This window comes from Aspergillus bombycis (genome assembly GCF_001792695.1).
Source record: "Aspergillus bombycis strain NRRL26010 chromosome Unknown contig00137, whole genome shotgun sequence".
Classification (NCBI taxonomy): domain Eukaryota; kingdom Fungi; phylum Ascomycota; class Eurotiomycetes; order Eurotiales; family Aspergillaceae; genus Aspergillus; species Aspergillus bombycis.
Genome location: NW_019170139.1, coordinates 14540 through 31692, shown reverse-complemented (window position 1 = coordinate 31692; position 17153 = coordinate 14540). Strand labels below are relative to the sequence as shown.

Sequence of the window (17153 nt, the reverse complement as noted above, 5' to 3'; positions counted from 1 at the left end):
GCAGGTCTAGATACTGAATCCGTTATATAATCCCTGGTGGAAATACCCTCAGGGTGTAGAAGTGACGAGATGATAATTAGTACCATTGAACAACCAATCAAATGTCTCTGACTGCAATATCCATAATGATAGGAGACTACCCCCAACGACTGATCGGTCTCTTTATTCTCCGCGTCTCGGTCTCACACAATCCTCAACAGACATTCCAGTGCAGTGATTAATCTTTAGAATCTCGTCCTAACTCCTGAGCTTTGTGGGTAGCGTCTGCCCTAGTGACCAAGGATGAGAGAGACGTCCGACATCTACTCGCTCGCAGCCATTCTAGATGAGTCTGTAGTACAACGTATAGTGGGTTCCATGCGGCGACGAAGCAAGGCAACAGAAAGCATGACTTGTGAGGATCATGTTTCACATTGCAAAAAGCAATATGGTATCTACAATCAAAGCATTATTCGTATATCAGCTTTCATTGTGTTCGCCGATTGAAGACATGACAAAGAAATTGGGTGTTTGGTAAGAAAGTCCTCCAGCACCTCAATTATTAGTCTTGCATCGAGCAAGGCCTGAAGACCAGTAAGTAGGAAGGCACCGATAATCAATTACGAAGGTAGTCTCCTGAGGGCATGTCAGCCGTGCCTCAAGGTGCAAGCAATGGTGGAGTGGGTGAAGCTCATAGAATGAACTGAAGAAAACCTGCCGCTCAGGGCATTAATCTGTACCTCACTCAGAATGAAGGAAAGAAAAAAACATACAACAGGAGGGATTCGCTGGTGGTCACCCACCCAACTACTAACCTCCCGGCGTGTGGCTTAAGTACGGCTGAGCGGACGGGAAGCCCTGTTCTCCACACCCTATGGTCGTATGTATTAGGTTCCGGAGTTTTAAAAAATTATATAGGATCTTTAGCATGTCAAATAAAAGTGCGGTTTCTATGTAGCAGGTATGTATGTCCATAAACCCTCCACCCTTCTGGTCTATCAACCCTTCATACTTCAAGAGTAGTGATACAATAGTAGCCTTCACGAATAACATGTTCTAAAAAGTTGAATATTCCATTAGGTCTGCCGTATGTTGAGCTTTTCGAGGTCTATAATATTATTATAGGCGGCTCCTGATATTGTTTAGATAGTATAAGAGCAGCAATATAACTATATCTTCACAATGTCGAAAGTATGATGGAGAAGTAAGCCAAATCTGTCATGGAACAACTGTCGTCATTACATTAATAATTATTTTCATACTCTTTGAATCTTTAATGGTAGTTAATTGTATTCCCAAAAATTTATGTGTGGTTAGTTTTATCTTGTATAATCATGACCACAAACGAAAAAGGTAGAAAGCAAAGCAATCTCATTCCCCGAACTAGTTAATTGGATAGACTATTAGTAGTGTGTTATGCCTCACAGAAGTTTAGCCAGCTAGCATTGACGTCTGCCACCATAGTTCCACGGCGGACGTTTCTCCTCAACGGGACCTCGGTCCCCGGCCTGTCGGTGAGGTAACTTGCTGCTACTAGCTTGCTCAGGCTCCCGTGGTGAATGTATATCTGGAGGGGCATTTTCCTTAGAGCGGCCCTGTGACTGAGCTGGGTAGACCGAGGAAGCTGGGGGGGCTCTTCGTAGGGGTATAACCAGATGTTGAAGGCCTCCCCATACACATTGTCCTCTCTCACTGGAATAGAAGTTTCACTGTTTGGATCTGTAAAGCCGATGAAGGTAAGGTCAACTAGATATAGCTTGTCTGCCACCTTGTCGTACCGTAGAAAACTGGGATGCTGCTCGTATAGCTTGTATCCATTTTTTCGCATGAGCCTATGGGATTGCGTGTTAGTAGTACCTGCTCTCATCACTAGGACAAAGAGTATACCGGCAGCTTACTCTAATATACGAGCTAGCTAGCTAGCTTCTGATGCTGTCTAGCTGCCTGTCCAACAATTCATCGCGGATCTCATCGACATCCGGGAACAGTACCATGACAAGAAACAAGACAGCGCCTCCGTCAAATGACCATCCGGTACCTTGAAGCTGTCCCCAGTGGGCCACATACTTCAGCCCATACCCAGCATTACCGAGACGCTGTGCCGCATCGATAAGGAGTAGGTGCATGAACAGAAAATACTGTGGGAAGGAACTTTCAATTCTCCCTTCTGCGTACCCAATACGCAACAACTACATCAGATTCACTTCAGAATCACCAAATTATTTCTTCAACGGACCTGTTACTAGTACCTATTTATGGTTTATAAATCAAATGCTCTTCACCAAGACCAAATGTCCACCTATTCATGATGCGAAACTAGGGCTTTGAAATTAAATGTAGGAGGGGACATGCCAGTTTGTATGCATTTATTCACTCATGCCGTGACACGATCCCCGAGGCTTGGTTAGCGCTACTATATATACCGCACCTGGGAATGTCGAGCCATTCAGGGTTTGACATAGTGGGACTCTTTGACCTACTCTGTAGAATAAAATCCCGGAGGAATCTATTATAGTTTATACAGGTTGAGGAACGTAGTCCTAGGCCTGTGAATACAAGGTAGCCAGCAGGCAGCAACGGATTCACTTGATAGAATGAGATAGCTCTAACTAATCCCTATATTATCAAGGCTTCCTCGTTGTTTGACTTTCCAACAGGTTTCTACTTTCTAAATATTTCTAATAAAGCATCATCTACCAGTAAACAGCTCAGAATATAACTGCCATAATGCCTCCAGCACAGCTTTCACAAGCACAGCGCAATATTCTCTGCTCCCCGCTTCCTCACCTCCGCACTGACGTGAAGTTTGCGACGAACCACCCCTGCAATTCCAGGTGTGTCTTGGATATACGTCTGATTTGAAAAGTAGATGAGGGGTTACCTAGCTAAGCATACTGGGGACATCGCTAAGTCCACAATTTTGAAGTCTAGTGCAGCCTTCGGCGTCAACAATGAACTTGGTGTAAAGGCGCACTTTACCCAAAATGCCTGCCACGTAATTGGAGAAATGGTACAGGCATTGGGCTATACGGTCGATTTTGCGGAGGACCAATACGGCTGTAACAAAAGACAGGGGCAAGATAAAAGAAAGCGTATCCCTATTCGCTCGAGCAGAGTTCCAGATATCGTCATGGTACATCGCCCGAGTCATGACATCCGCATCATTGGGGAGATCAAGACCGCGTGGACATTCAGGCCCAAGAAGAGACGAGTTTGTCGCTGACAAAATGGGTAAGTCATTGCTATCATCCGTTCGGAATGCGCTTCTGACGAAACTGGATAAGGGCAACTTGCACGCTACGTGGACGACCACTACTGCCAGTACGGGTTCTTCACGACATAGTGACGACTATACGCGGTTCCTAAAGTGAACCGACGACTACCCCTTCGTAGTGTCGTGGCCCATTAGCTCCACAACCCATAGCGATCCAGCATCAATCTCTGTCAATGAGTGCTTCCTCTCTCTTTGGCAATTCGTGCCACCGAGGGTGCGTTGACAGTATGGCCGCCTATGTTTAGTCACGAGCTTGTTAGTTGGTAGGATAAGTCTATACGGATAGCGGCTAACAGAATTCCTATGGTAGACCAACGTGGGTATCATCCAACTGACTGAGAAAAAGCAGTGTCTATAACAGGACAAATGGTTGTCAAACTGTCGGTGGGATCGGAGGAAACCTCTGATGGTGCTTTCGCTTTTCTTGAATAAAATCCACGCGCACTTCGAGTTTATCCTCGTTGTGCTGGTGGTGTTCAGGTCGTCAGTCCGAGCCTCCTCCAACGATAAACTCATACCTCAACGTAGTGTCGGAGTCTAGTAGCCGTGATGGTGAAGCTAAGATGAGTTTACTAACAGCTATATAAAGTAGTTAGGTAGCTGATACAAAAATCATAAGCTTTTAAAATCGGTCCATGACGGTGCAGTGACCAAGCCTATATCTCATATTAGACCCTTATCCAGGTGGAGTAGAGTAACTTGTGAGGTCAGCTGTAACTCAAAAACTAGAATAGTTACTACTGTGATACAAGTTACAATTAGTATAAGCTCGTGAAATGGTATCCTCTAGGCACGATCTTTATATAGAATAGAAAAGGCAGCCCCCAGAACAGCCTGAAATAACCAAGTATGACAAAGCGATAAACCCTTAGGAAGGCCAAACTAATGCAACAGCATATAGAACCATACTACTTATTTCCCCAGTAGTCGGCCTAGTACACTCACCATGGGGCGGCTGGAGAAAGTACATCAAGCAGTTAACAGACTAGCCAATCTGATAGTCAAAATAGTAAACACCGACCGGCGAGTTGTTGACGCTGCGAAGAAACTGAAGCCGTCGTCATCAGTTGGCAGCCTTTGCGGATTCGTGTTAACTCCGTGTCAGCATCGACCGGAGTTAACCTTCAGAGCTTACATTACGGGGTTAGAGGCTCAGCTTTGAATATTTAAATTCATAGTAGCCCCTAGCCGAAATTGACAGAATTTTTAAATCCCTGCTCTAAATTATGCATTGAGCAAAGGCGAGCCATTACATTCTCTAGCCCTACATACAACATGCGTCTCATTCTCACAGGTGCCACCGGCCTGGTCGGATCGGCCGCCCTCAACCATATTCTCTCTCTCCCGCCCGGCGAAGTATCGCACTTGTATATCCTGAGTCGGAAACCTGTGCCTAGCGCCGAAGATCGACCCGATGTGACGGTGATCGAGCATAAGAACTTCAACGAATACAGCCCTGAATTATTAGAGAAATTAAAGGGAGCCGATGGCTGCATCTGGGCGTTGGGGATTTCTCAGACACAAGTATCAAAAGAGTGAGTACAATGAATGCCCGACTTCATTAATTCGGTTTCTGGTACGATGATACTAACATCATGGAACAGGGAATATGTGAAAATCACAGTCGACTATCCATTAGCAGCAGCAAAAGCCTTTTCAGGGTTATCAGACTCCTTCAACTTCGTATATGTTTCTGGGGAAGGAGTATGTCCCACTTATACCATGATTTCTGGCTCTTGTCAAGCCAACTAACCTGAACTCAGGCGACCCAAGAACCGGGAAGGTTCACCCCATACTTCGGTCGGATAAAAGGCGAATGTGAATCTGCACTGATCGCCCTATCCAAGAAGTACCCCAGTCTGAAGCCCTACGCCGTCCGACCTGCGTTCGTAGACGCGGCTTACGACCCCCCGACACTGGCATCTGTCATGCAACGGCCGGACTATACTGTCAGCAAAAGGTTGCTCTTGGCAACTTTGGGCCCCGTCACAAGGCAGCTCTATTCCAAAGGTGTCTCGCCGACGAAGGAACTCGGGCGGTTCCTGACAGACCTGGCCAAGGGCAACGGACAGCCACTTACCGGAGAGGGAGTCAGCGGAGAGGGAAGGATTATATCGAACATTGCATTCCGGAGAGCAGCGGGGATCTAACCCCGATCTCCCAGTTTCATTTTCATGTACTACACACATATATATATACCCCACTCTATCTTAAAGTACAGAGCCAACCCCTCATACAAACCAAACTCACCTCCGATACCCATAATGCCAATCCTCCCTCGCCAGATCCTGCCTGACCTTATAAACCCCCTCCGCCTCGCCCAAAACCCCCATATCAACCTCCACCATACTCATCCCCTCCGCACACCCTTCGACCCTCCCAGCACAGCCCACAAACGGTACCGCCACCTGGGACGCACCCGCATAGCCCTCCTCCTCCTTGCCCCCAACATTGCAAAACACAACTGCCGCAGTATTCTCAAAAGCCCGACTCACAACCGCCGCATCAACAAACACCCTCTCCGACTCGGGGTTCCGCCTCTTCCCCACATCCCCAGCATCATCTAACTTCCAATAAGCAGGCACAATCACCATCTGCGCCCCCTGCATCACCAACTCCCGGAACGCCTCCGGAAACGCCAAGTCCCAACAGATGAGCAACCCGACCTTCCCCAGCGGCGTGTCGAACGCGACATGGCCCGAGTCTGTCGCGCCGCGGTCGATGAACTCCCGTTCCGGGATCCAGAGGTTCTTCTTCTCGTACCGGCCGCGGACTTCCCCCGTGGAATCGATGAAGTAGGCCACATTTAGGAACCTTTCCTGTCCGGTGACCGGGTCCGTGCGCAGTTCAGCGATGGAGCCCGGGACGATGTTGATGGCGCATTCCTTTGCGAGGGCTGCGTAGGACGAGAGATGGGTTGCGTAGTTTGCGCAGCGTTGGCGGATGCTGCGGTCGTGGGACGGATGGAAGTCTGCCAGGTGGAATTCGGGGAGGACGGCCAGGTCGGCGCCGGCGTTGGAGGCCTCGCGGATGTAGGCTTTTGCGCGGGCATGGTTGTTGTCGATGTCGTGGGGCTGGGTTGCGTTTGTGAGATGCTAGCGGGTTTCGCGAGGGACAAGGGGTGGCGGTGGACCTACCTCCGGGTGGAATTGGATAAGTGCGATCTTGACCATTTTAGGTTTCTGTTCGTTGTTTTATCTTGCTAATTTGTGTGTATGGGATGGGTTGTGATTGTTTTGTGTTGATAGTTACGGTATAGTTCTTCTGGCGTTTTATAGGCGCGTAGATTCCGCGCGGGATTCTAGATCGCCGAAGACGTATGTAACCCTATCCATGCGCCGAGGGTTTCGCATGAACCTTGATTGTTGGGGCAGATGATGTTACTTGTTGCCTGCTCCGAGGTTGTGTTAGGGTTGTCTGGGGTCCGCGGAACCCCGGAAACCACTGGTGGAGTCGTTCCGGGCGTATCTATTAACAAGATGGGGAAGGATTGGCCTTGGGTGGCGATGTTTGTTGATTAGATGGCTGGCGGTTATTTGCTTTGTACGAAGGTTCCGTGGCTAGGACTATAGTCTGGAATGTCGATACTTGGGGTGATTATTCAATATGCTGACTACAGTAGAGTAAAGGATACGGAATAGCAGGAGCAAATGTGGATTGGACATGATAGCTCGCGCATAGAATCAGGGATTAGTTCCTGAGATCCATCTGCCGTTCGGCATAGTATCGATATCTCTTCGTCGTCATAACCCGGAATCTCTTTCCAAAGTAGATGAAGACCAGATGTCCAGACAGGATTACAGTGAGGATAAGGCCGAAGGTTATGTAAAAGCCCCTCAGCCCGACACTCGCGATCCATGGGGTCAGAGCGAAGACGAAGATCGTCGAGATGAGGTTGCGGATGAAGGTCACTCCGACGAGGGAGTCGGCGATTACCTGTCATACAGGATCCAGTTAGCACGCTCAGTATTGGATTATTACATGAATATTGACCTTACATCTGTGTATGCATCTGTAAGATACGTCAGGGCGACACTGTTAGCCGGAATAGTTCCGAAGATGGCGATGCCCAATCCAACGGCCACCAGTGGCCAAGAAGATCCGTTGTTTAGTCCAATGCCGAACATGAAGAGACCGGCCGGCACGAATGGTATGAACGCAACTGTAATCCAGAGTCTCATTTCAGGCTCGAACACGCCTCGGTTTCTTTTTGCTAGATAGAGAACAAGCGAATCGCTGAGTCGTCCGGATATCAGAACTGCGATGCTGGTACCAATGAATGGAGGAAGTCCCATGAGGCCGATTTGCGAGGCGTTGAAATTGTATGGTGGCTGGGTCATGTACGATGAGAGCGTAGTCACCGAAACAGTGACGGCGGCCGTCATGGCTCCGTAAACGACGGACATGAAAAAAATGGCCGGGACGGTAAAAAGAAGAATAAAAGGTTCAATGCTGTGTCGGGCCATGCTGGCAAACGACCCCGAGGATATTGACCATAAAGCCAGCTTTTTCCAGTAAGGCTTCGCTGGGATTGAATGATCGATCCAGTGGGTCGCACGAGACCCTTGAATCTCTCCCTCTTTATGTGCTATATTGGCCTCTATTTCTGTGTCAGTCGGCGACTTCTTGTCTTCACCTTTGGGGGATGGGTTTATTTGAGTGGGAGCAACAACGGGTGGAACACCCTCGAGGGTCGGAGAGAATTTCGTTTCCTCGTAGAGGAAGACGAAGGCAACAAGACCGGCGCCCATCAGAATGACCATCCACCACCAGACCCAGCGCCAGCCTTGCGAGGTAACAATATACCCACCAGCCAGGGGGGACAGCGTAGCCCCGATCGTCATGAACCAGACATAAATGCTGTTCATGAGTCCGCGTTGGTGAACGAAGTAGACATCAGCCACCGTCATTTGCACGAGCACTTCTGCGAGAGCCCCAACCATAGAGCTCAGTATATTGGCCGACATAAGATCGGCGACCGTGTGCATTTTCGCTTGCCAAACACAGAAGGCACATTGAGCGATAGTGCTGAACACATAGACAGGTCGGCGACCGTATTTGAGAGCGAAGGGCATTAGAATCACGCCGCCGATACAAAGAGATCCGCACCCTGCGGCGTAGCTATCATTTAGGAGTTCAAAGCTGAAACCCAGCTCCTCATTTAATGGGCCCCAGGTGACAGTGGCCACGTCGATTCTAGTTGCTCAGCTCCGTGTCGTGTTTCAAGGGAGAGCTCGCAAGACACTTACATTGCGAAAACCATTATGACATAGTAGGAGACCAAGCCGAAATTAAGATGCTTACGCCATGTTGGCCAGTTCTATAGGGCCCGGTTTAGCGTCGTGTTAGCGATTGGGCTTTCGGCGAGGCTCACCAAGGGGTCGTTAGGATCATGGCTAGGTACGGGCTGCAAAATGATGTCAGTCGTTCGACCATCCTGTGGAAGTTCTGAAGGACATTAGCTGCGGATCAGAAATCGTAGCATGTTATAAGTATCAGACTCGCCTTCAAGCTGAACCGTTCCAGGTGGCCAGGATGGGTCGGACGCGTGGGCTTGGTGCGACATCTCAAAAGAAGAGTTATCTGCCGTCTCAGCTTTTTTAGATTGCTACAGACAGCACCTCTACGATGAGCCTGGAAGATGTATGTCGATTAACATAACAGTAACTATCGGGGAGACAAGACACTGATATAGGATGGCCTCTGACAGTAACGCACGTCGGACAGACCGAGACCAGCACGGACTAGGCAGATAACCCTATCCTTCGGAAAGAGTATATTTGATCCTTACCGATCGCATTGCACCTTGGTACCCTGTCAAACAATTGGCTTCCCATGCACATCGTTAGCACGGAGGAATTCCGCAGGGAGGGGGAGAAGCAAGCTTGCCCGAGAAGGGAAACTGGAAGCAAGAGCCAATGAGCTCTATTGAGGCCTCGTTCTCCTTCTTAGTGTCCCTCTTGATGTCTCCGATGCGGGGGATTCAAGCAAGATAAGGAGATAAGCTTCCAAATCCGATCAATGGCATGTTTTTGCGCCTGCCAAGGCGAAGGAAGCCGGAAGCTCTGAACTCTATTAGCCTTGCATCTGAAGTGTGGGCTTGCTGCGATTATTCAACAAAATCCAGAAACCCAGGTAGTGTATAACCATACGGAGGGCATACGGCTCTGTGGCTGTAGACGTTTAGTACCTGGAGCTTGAACCTTAAACCAAAGAAACTGTTGGTGGCATGTAGACTGGTAGTAGAGCTAATCCATCAGCTGTGTATATTGAAAATTTGAATCATTCCTCGCTGATTGCAGTCGAGAGTCCAACACATAGTTCTGCCGCTGAGTGAGTCGGTAGGGAGCAGGGTGATGAGTGCAAATGGAAGTCTAAGTGAGGCAGCCTGATGTCTCCATGTAGCGAATGAAGAGAGCCGAGAATTTCCTCGATCAACCATTGCGTCCACTCTCCTCTCAATTTATTGTCCGAGGGTTCATTCTACATTTTGCTGTACTCCTGGTGCGATATCCTCAAGCCCGACCAACATTGCCCTCAGACATGAGGATGAGCATCCGATTGACTCATCAAGCATGTGACTAGTTAGTGCATGTGGCAGAGGGTCAATACATGCTAGCAACATAGAGGTACCATGTGGATAGAAAGCCAGTAGTAAACTGTAAGTCTATTTCCAACGTCAATTGACCTTGTCCAACAGTGGATTGTCAGGTAAGATCAATACTGCCATGTTCAGCCGGATTACTCCCAGTAGTCTGGGAAAGTAAGCACTGGCCTATGTCATTCCGCAGTATAGTCTTTTGATGATAGAAAAGATCGCTGAGCTAGAAAGAAAAATCTCCAAAAGGTCCTAGACCATAGACCATACCGACATATAGCCTCCGCACATTTCATGACCTCGATAGATTCCATAGATTCCGTACAATGTTATCAGTCGCCACCGAGCCAGAGTAGGGGTGACACATTGACCTGTCGCGTAGTTAACGTTCAAGGTAGTCGAATGGCATTAATGACATAGCGGCCATAGATCATAGTGCAGCACTATGGCCTACATTTAGATTACGTCTCTCATAAGAAAGGCGAAGGTGTTGTTCGGGTCCGTCATCGAGTTCGTCTGAGAACTCTTCACTTACTGGTGATTCCTCTTCATGTTCGATCGGCATAACCCACTGCGCAACTAGTAGGTCAAGCGTATGACACTTACGATTGAATTTGCAAGGTTTAACACCTTTGCAGTTATCCTTCTGACAAAGGTGACCAAGGTAACATTTAATCGAACGACAACCTGTGCCCCTTGGGCAGATGTGCTGTCGCATGAGATACATCAAAACATTGAGACAAGCCAGTTCAATTGGACTGTGGTCAAACTCGCAACTCAGGTTCCCACATTCCCCTCCAAGGTGGTATTTGTTGCAGAGTTTGTGCCGTTTGACGCGTTGGTTATACAACTCCCATTCTTCTTGAGATGGCATGGGACAGTAGGTGTCGATTCGCTCCCCATCCTTATTGATTGCGATAGATTCCTGGGATTTTGAGTTTGCCCTGGGAAGAAAACGGGCATAGTATCCTTGTTCCCGTGGTTTGAAGGTTAAGTTCGCCGGCTGTGTTAGAGGATCATACAGCGATTTCGGGAATTGTTGATTTGGCATTACGTGGAGCTTTGCGCAGTCCTTGCCATATCGGCAGATACCCTATTTACTCCGTTAGATGGCGTTCGCTAAAATATTTTGCTAGGGTACCTTTTGGAAATGCCTGCAAATTGGTCTAGTAGTAGGAATCACATTGTTTCCGCCCACAGGCGGCGACACGGAAGTGGATGTGAATACGGCAGAAATCTCCTTCACTGGTAGGTCCAGCTTGTCATACTCGGGGTGGAAGGAGGCGGCTTTGATTAGGGTGATACGATCAGTCTTGCCACGGTAGGGGGTCAGCAAGGACAGATAACCAGCGTCGTGACAGCCAGCGAAGAAAATGCGCTTGCACTGATTATTGTCCACAAACAAGCGAAACATCTCTGAAACGATGTGAGCGTACTGGTGCACTGGTAGTCAAACTTGATCCTACCTCTGATCTTATAATCTGCACCTTCCTTCTTGTCGCCGGCGTCAATATAATCGAACAAATCCTGAGAACGAGTAAAGCTGGATGCAAACGGTGAGAGGGACCGCGCCTCGTTGCCAACTAGACCGGCGCGGGCCAAGGTTTTCGAAAGTCCTAGAATGTTGCTATATATGCGAACCATAATTCGACATTGGTCCGCCTGGCTTCCGAGTTGGTCATTAAGAAGCTCTTTGATAGAATCATTCAGAAGTTGAGCTGCTTTCGTCCCTCCTTCTGCTCCTTCTCTCATCAGGTGTTCCTTGAACTGGTTTCATTAGTACTAGTAGTCACCATTGCGATTAGGGTAGAGCTAACAAGGTAGCCATCGCCATCCACCAATACCAGCACAAATGGATTACGCTCCTGATTTCTATTAGAGCTGGTCTCTGTATGCGGCGTATTTCCTATGTCTGTGAATCCACAGGACTACCTACTTGTCCTCTAGCTAGTTTCTTATACTTCTCTCGAGCTTCTTTCTCCTCCTCATAGTCGCTTTTCAGTCGGTTGTAGTTATCCAACAAAAGATGGAATTGTTGCAAGAGGCTCTGGAGACTCTCATGGTGCTGCTGATTTTCACGCAAGACATCACCCAGGTGATCATCGAGGGCCTGGATCTCAGCGTCGCCAAGCATCTTGTGCTCCGTTATCCAAGATCAAAGAAACGAACAAAACTGATAAGCAACCATAAGCGGCTGCACTCAAAGTGGTGATCACTACAGCCCACAGCCATACAAAACAGTGACAATGCAGGAAATACGAGGTATTTGACGACTGGGAGATATGTGGATGGGAGAAGCCACGCCACAACTTACAATGGAGTAGTTGTCGGTTGATGCCCAGTTGCTTAAGGCGGTAAGCGGTGAATCGTGGCCAAGTTGTCAATGTGGGGTTGACAGTCACGGTAAGTTTTTGCTGGCCTGAGGCAGAGACTGCGGACGCCTCGGCTGAGTCTGTCCAATAGCCCAAGCCTCAACGGCATCCCCGTTCATTCCATGCAGGCTCTCATCTTTCCGGTCCCATATATTCAATCATCTATCATTTCACGTACGGATCAATTCAACTTCCTCGTATGCGTGAATGAAACACAATGAACCAGTCACGGAGCCCTGGTGCTACGGTTGTAAGGCGTGCCAAAGTGAGCCTTGATTCACCCATGCGAGATCTAAGCCTAGCATTACTCGGGAATCAGAGAAAATGCTTATCGTCGAATTCATCTACCTAGGCGTGCACTACCTGCCGACGTAAAAAGACGAAATGCGATGGCAGGCGCCCCATTTGCTCACCATGTAAAGCATTCAATTTGCCCTGTGCTTTCCAGGATGTTTTGAGGCACTCCAGTCGAACTAGCCGGTGAGTTCGAAAGCCACTTTATGTCTAATGTCTTCTGATTCAATCACTACCAGAGCATATGTTGAGGAGCTAGAGAAACGCGTTCAAGATATGGAAATGCAATTGCAAGACCGAACCCTAGATGCGCCAAGGCCAGAATTCGTATCAGAAAACAAGAGGAACTCTCCTGTCCCATCTGCGGCAGCAGCTGGCACCAGTGACAGCGCTAATTGTGAACCTAACGCTATAGAGAGTCAGCCTTATCTTACATCACCTTCTAGGACCCAGCTGGAGGAAAGTAATGCTCAGCCAAGTGCGGACGGTGAAGCTAACCAGGCTCCCTACGTCATCAATGCCGAGGGAGCAAAGATGCGATTTTTCGGTAAACATAGCCCCATGCGTTAAAGTGAATTCAGGTTGACCTCGTCTAAGGAGCATCTTCTGGTTTCTCATTACCTTCACCCCAAGCCCTAAATGCGCTAGAGGGCGAAAAACGATCTGGAGCGTGGATGACACCTAGTCAAAAAACAGCCTCTAGGTGGCAATTGTCCAGTTGGTATCCTCGCATTCTGCAAGGCGATCCTGGGCAGCGCGCTTTCCAGCAATTACCTCCCAAGCCGATCACACTCCAGCTCGTAAGCGAATACTTTGGTGGCTTCAATAGAGCGATCCCACTGTTTGATGAGGCTACGTTTACGAGATTGGTGGATAAGCAGTTTGGTTGGAACCCTGATGAAAGCCCCTCGTGGTGGGCATCCCTGAATGTTGTGCTTGCATCTGCGTACAGGGAAAGGGCACAGAAGCTACCTGATGGAAGTGAGGAGTGGCAGAAGTCAATGGGACACATCCGGAATGCTCTAAACGTGATTGTAGAATTTTTCATGCGTGCTGCGGACTTACTTGCTGTCCAAGCAATGTTGGGGCTTGCGCTCCTCTTCCAAAATACACCGAATCCTCAGCCGCTCTTCATGTTCGCTGCAGCGGCAATGCGGCTTTCACAATCCGTTGGGCTACATCGCAATCAGACATTGGGACTATCTCCATCGCAGATTGAGGAGCGGCGGAGAACGTTCTGGATCGCATTCCTCCTAGACGCGGAAATCTCTCATCGAACCGGGCGGCCACCGGTCCAGGACGTGAACGATTTCGATACCCCTCTACCTTCCAATAAGCCCCAAGACGGACTAGGAATTGTACCTGTCCGTGGTGCCCATCTTGACTACTTCCACTTGTTGTCACGATTTTCGTTAATCCAACGACACATATACGACCGTCTTTATACCACCAGCATCAAGACAAAGACCGCCCAAGATCTTATCCGACAGTTGAAGACTAGTGAGGATGACCTTCTCGAATGGCGGACCTCTTTTGGAAAGCAGTACGATTCCCAAATGTCGTTCTCTAATACGTCTGATTATCATCTTCAGCATGTCCTAAGATTGGACTTCACCTATCATTGCTGTTATGCCAAGCTTTACCAACTCTGCATTCACGCTCGACGATCAATGGCTCGACCTGCACAGGACTTAGAAGATTTCGCAGCTTTGGATAAGGAGGTAGATGATATGCTTGTGAGGTCTCTGGAATGTGCAAGGTCTGCAGTTCAACTCATAAAACATATTAGTGTATTTGGGTCCTGCTTCGCATGGTATGTGTATCTGAAATAATCATATATGGTAAATCCGATCTTATGCTAACCTTGAAAGGGGCGTCATTTACTTCCCTGCTGCTGCATCAATGACCTTGTTGTCGAACTTACTAACGAGTACCGCTCATCAACATTCCGTGACTGATCTCGCCATGGCTCAAGAAACAATAGACTTGCTTTCGAAATTATCATCTGAAGAGCCAGGCACATATGTTGATTACATACTCGAACTGTGCACCGAGCTAAAAAGTGCAGCCAAGAAGGCCATAAGTCGAGCCGAGCAAAACACCTCCCAGCAATCGATCGGACATATCAACAACAATCAACCTTCTAGAAACGAGACCGGGGAGCCGGTAAGTGGATTTTCGGTGCTGGCTGATCCCGGTTTAGTTGCACCTCTAGCCGGAGATGCGGATCCTGCCGGAAATAGTGCTATGTTACAAAACTATGACATGCCCTCGGTTGATCCAACCTTTGACTTGGCCATGAATTTTCAATGGCCTATTGCTCCTTTCTGGAATTGGGGCGACGTGGTGCCTAGCACATCTGATGAGGGTATAGGCAATGGGCGATTCTTATAGTTTTTCTCAGCATAATTCTCGAAAACGGTCTAGCCACACTTATACAGACCAACGATGAGCGATCTACTTTATACAGACGAGGACAGCCTCTAAACTACAGTTTGGTAGGGATGTAAATAATATAACATGAATCTAATGGCCTAATGTAATAATACAATGGTTGTTCATTCCTTGCAACTTCGGGCCGGCTTTCTAATGCCAGTTGATGTTCCTGTCGTGGTAGCAATTGGGTACAGGGGGACTGGTCCACCGGGGGGTCACCGCGTCTTCACCAAGCCTGACAATTGGCTTGAGCAAGGTTTGTCGTCCCCACGGCCCTTGATCAAATGTGGTCATCAATGGCGAATCCTCATCTAGGTACCCAGGCCGGCCCTTTTTCCAACCAGCGATGACTTGGAACAGGATTTCAGTAACAAACTGATCGGGTGTTGAGGGTACAAACCCAAACTTCTCAGCCGTGTTGTGAACCACGTCTAGGGGGTACAGTCCGACTTCTTCTTCCAGTGCGATGTTGTCTGCGGCAACCAAGGAACTAACAACGTGGTAAGAGCCTCCTTTGACTGCTCGGTCACGGATAGCCATCATGGCCGCAAGAGCACCCACTACACCCGTAGTCATGTCTGACACCGGCAACGGGGGTAAAACGCATTTCTCGTCCGCATATCCCAAAGACCTACCCATAACATAGGAAGAACCGGAGGCAGCATCGCCAATTTGCTGCCAACCTGGGCGTTCAGCAAAGGGACCATCCGGGCCATAACAGTTCTCATCCACATAGACAATACCCTTTCCTCGGTTTGCAGCTAATTCTAGCATATCCCGGAGTCCAAGGCCCTTTCTGTCCAAGGACCCATACCGGAATCCCTGAATGAACACGTCCACATCTGCGATAAGCTCTCGGAGACGAGTCATGTCCTCAGGCTTAGTAATGTCCAAGTCGATGGTACGCTTTCCTGCATTCAGGACAAGTTGCAAGACCTTTCATCATATAAGTGAGCTTTCCAGTTGATGCAGTAAAGGGAACAAGGCAGCTTACATTCAGATCGGGCAGTTTACTACAGTTCACTCGGATAACGTCCGCACCAAAGGCGGCGAGAGTCACACCGATAGTTGGGCCTGCGATAATGCGTACCATCTCCAGCACCTTGATCCCGGCCAATGGTCTCTGGTCACCAGGAACCTTGGGTAAGGGCTGCTGGGGTGTAGGAGCTGCATACGCCTCGTGCGTATAGTTCACATATGGATGCCTGGCGAGCTTCTTTCCCATTTCCGTGTTTCGCCATGATTCTGGCTTATAGCAAATGCTTCCACAAAGGCCATGGCGTACGTTGTGCATCTCAAGCTCATCTGGGCTCCACTGACGGACATGTTTCTGGATGTAGTCGTAATACCCGCTCGGCGAATTGAAGGTGACGTTTGTGTCGATTCCCATGGTTTCCAGAACTCGTTTAGCATTGAGAGAGCCATGAAGTTGGTACCAGACGTTCGGATCCTTGGTTTGGTAGATCGCTGTTGTCCTACTTGCGAGGCCTTTGCCGAAGCCTTGTTCCAAATCACGGTCAAATAGGGTGTTCAACTTCCCCGACAGCGCTATAGCCGAGACATCAGATCCATTGATGTGTGTAGTCGCCACCGAACCAAGCCATATTCCTGCCTGGTCAGTGTTCACGGTGACACTGCTCTCGGCCACTGGTCTACTATCGCGAAGTTCCAATAACTCGTTCCCTACCACGCCACACATCGCATGCAGAGCGGCAGCAACAATAGGTGCTTTGATGGGACCAGGAATCATGGGATCCGGCTGTCCCTCAAAATGAACGGTATCCCATACTGCTTTGTCTTGGGTAAATCCAGGCGTCTTCGAGGCTATAAATTCGAATACTCGGCGAGTGTCCTCGGGGACGGGGAGAACATCCTTATCGATGAAGGTGCCAGGGCCGTATACGTCTGTTCCTGGCGTGGTCTGGTGAGGAAAGGCCATAGTGGATATATGGTTGAGATGTATGCAACAACGAAAACTGTACAACGGATAATAGTCACAGGCGGCCACCTTCGAAGGACGCGCGTTTCTCCCTTTATATCATCCACTAGCACACTACGTTACCTAGAAAAACCGTTGGAAACAACACCCTCGGTGCCGAGGGGCTCCACTATTGGTCCACATAGAAGTACTTGCCTTGGATATGACACTAGACGTGGGCCAGAAAATGGTGACGAAAGCCTGCTGAAAAAGGCTATCCGG

General features: G+C 48.7%; 6 protein-coding genes across 6 annotated transcripts; 2 read left to right on the top strand and 4 right to left on the bottom strand.

Annotated features, from left to right (window-relative positions):
* Positions 1-1393: 1393 nt before the first annotated feature.
* ABOM_010715 (uncharacterized protein) lies at positions 1394-2105 on the bottom strand (the record flags this gene model as incomplete). Its single annotated transcript, XM_022537843.1, has 2 exons — positions 1394-1811; positions 1933-2105. 2 exons carry the CDS (start codon positions 2103-2105, stop codon positions 1394-1396), a joined length of 591 nt encoding a protein of 196 aa, XP_022384339.1.
* Positions 2106-4528: 2423 nt separating this feature from the next.
* ABOM_010714 (putative nucleoside-diphosphate-sugar epimerases) lies at positions 4529-5403 on the top strand (the record flags this gene model as incomplete). The annotated part of the gene is made up of 3 exons (XM_022537842.1): positions 4529-4788; positions 4858-4957; positions 5017-5403. 3 exons carry the CDS (start codon positions 4529-4531, stop codon positions 5401-5403), a joined length of 747 nt encoding a protein of 248 aa, XP_022384347.1.
* Positions 5404-5499: 96 nt separating this feature from the next.
* ABOM_010713 (carbon-nitrogen hydrolase family protein) lies at positions 5500-6426 on the bottom strand (the record flags this gene model as incomplete). Its single annotated transcript, XM_022537841.1, has 2 exons — positions 5500-6327; positions 6391-6426. The coding sequence occupies 2 exons, from the start codon at positions 6424-6426 to the stop codon at positions 5500-5502; spliced, it is 864 nt and encodes a 287-aa protein (XP_022384349.1).
* A 517-nt stretch (positions 6427-6943) lies between these two features.
* On the bottom strand, positions 6944-11985 carry ABOM_010712 (uncharacterized protein; the record flags this gene model as incomplete). The annotated part of the gene is made up of 9 exons (XM_022537840.1): positions 6944-7189; positions 7252-8449; positions 8503-8573; positions 8628-8701; positions 10458-10944; positions 11035-11267; positions 11318-11618; positions 11669-11716; positions 11788-11985. 9 exons carry the CDS (start codon positions 11983-11985, stop codon positions 6944-6946), a joined length of 2856 nt encoding a protein of 951 aa, XP_022384348.1.
* Positions 11986-12730: 745 nt separating this feature from the next.
* On the top strand, positions 12731-14911 carry ABOM_010711 (fungal specific transcription factor domain-containing protein; the record flags this gene model as incomplete). Its single annotated transcript, XM_022537839.1, has 3 exons — positions 12731-13064; positions 13115-14330; positions 14389-14911. The coding sequence occupies 3 exons, from the start codon at positions 12731-12733 to the stop codon at positions 14909-14911; spliced, it is 2073 nt and encodes a 690-aa protein (XP_022384351.1).
* A 192-nt stretch (positions 14912-15103) lies between these two features.
* ABOM_010710 (uncharacterized protein) lies at positions 15104-16892 on the bottom strand (the record flags this gene model as incomplete). Its single annotated transcript, XM_022537838.1, has 2 exons — positions 15104-15889; positions 15948-16892. 2 exons carry the CDS (start codon positions 16890-16892, stop codon positions 15104-15106), a joined length of 1731 nt encoding a protein of 576 aa, XP_022384350.1.
* Positions 16893-17153: the final 261 nt, after the last annotated feature.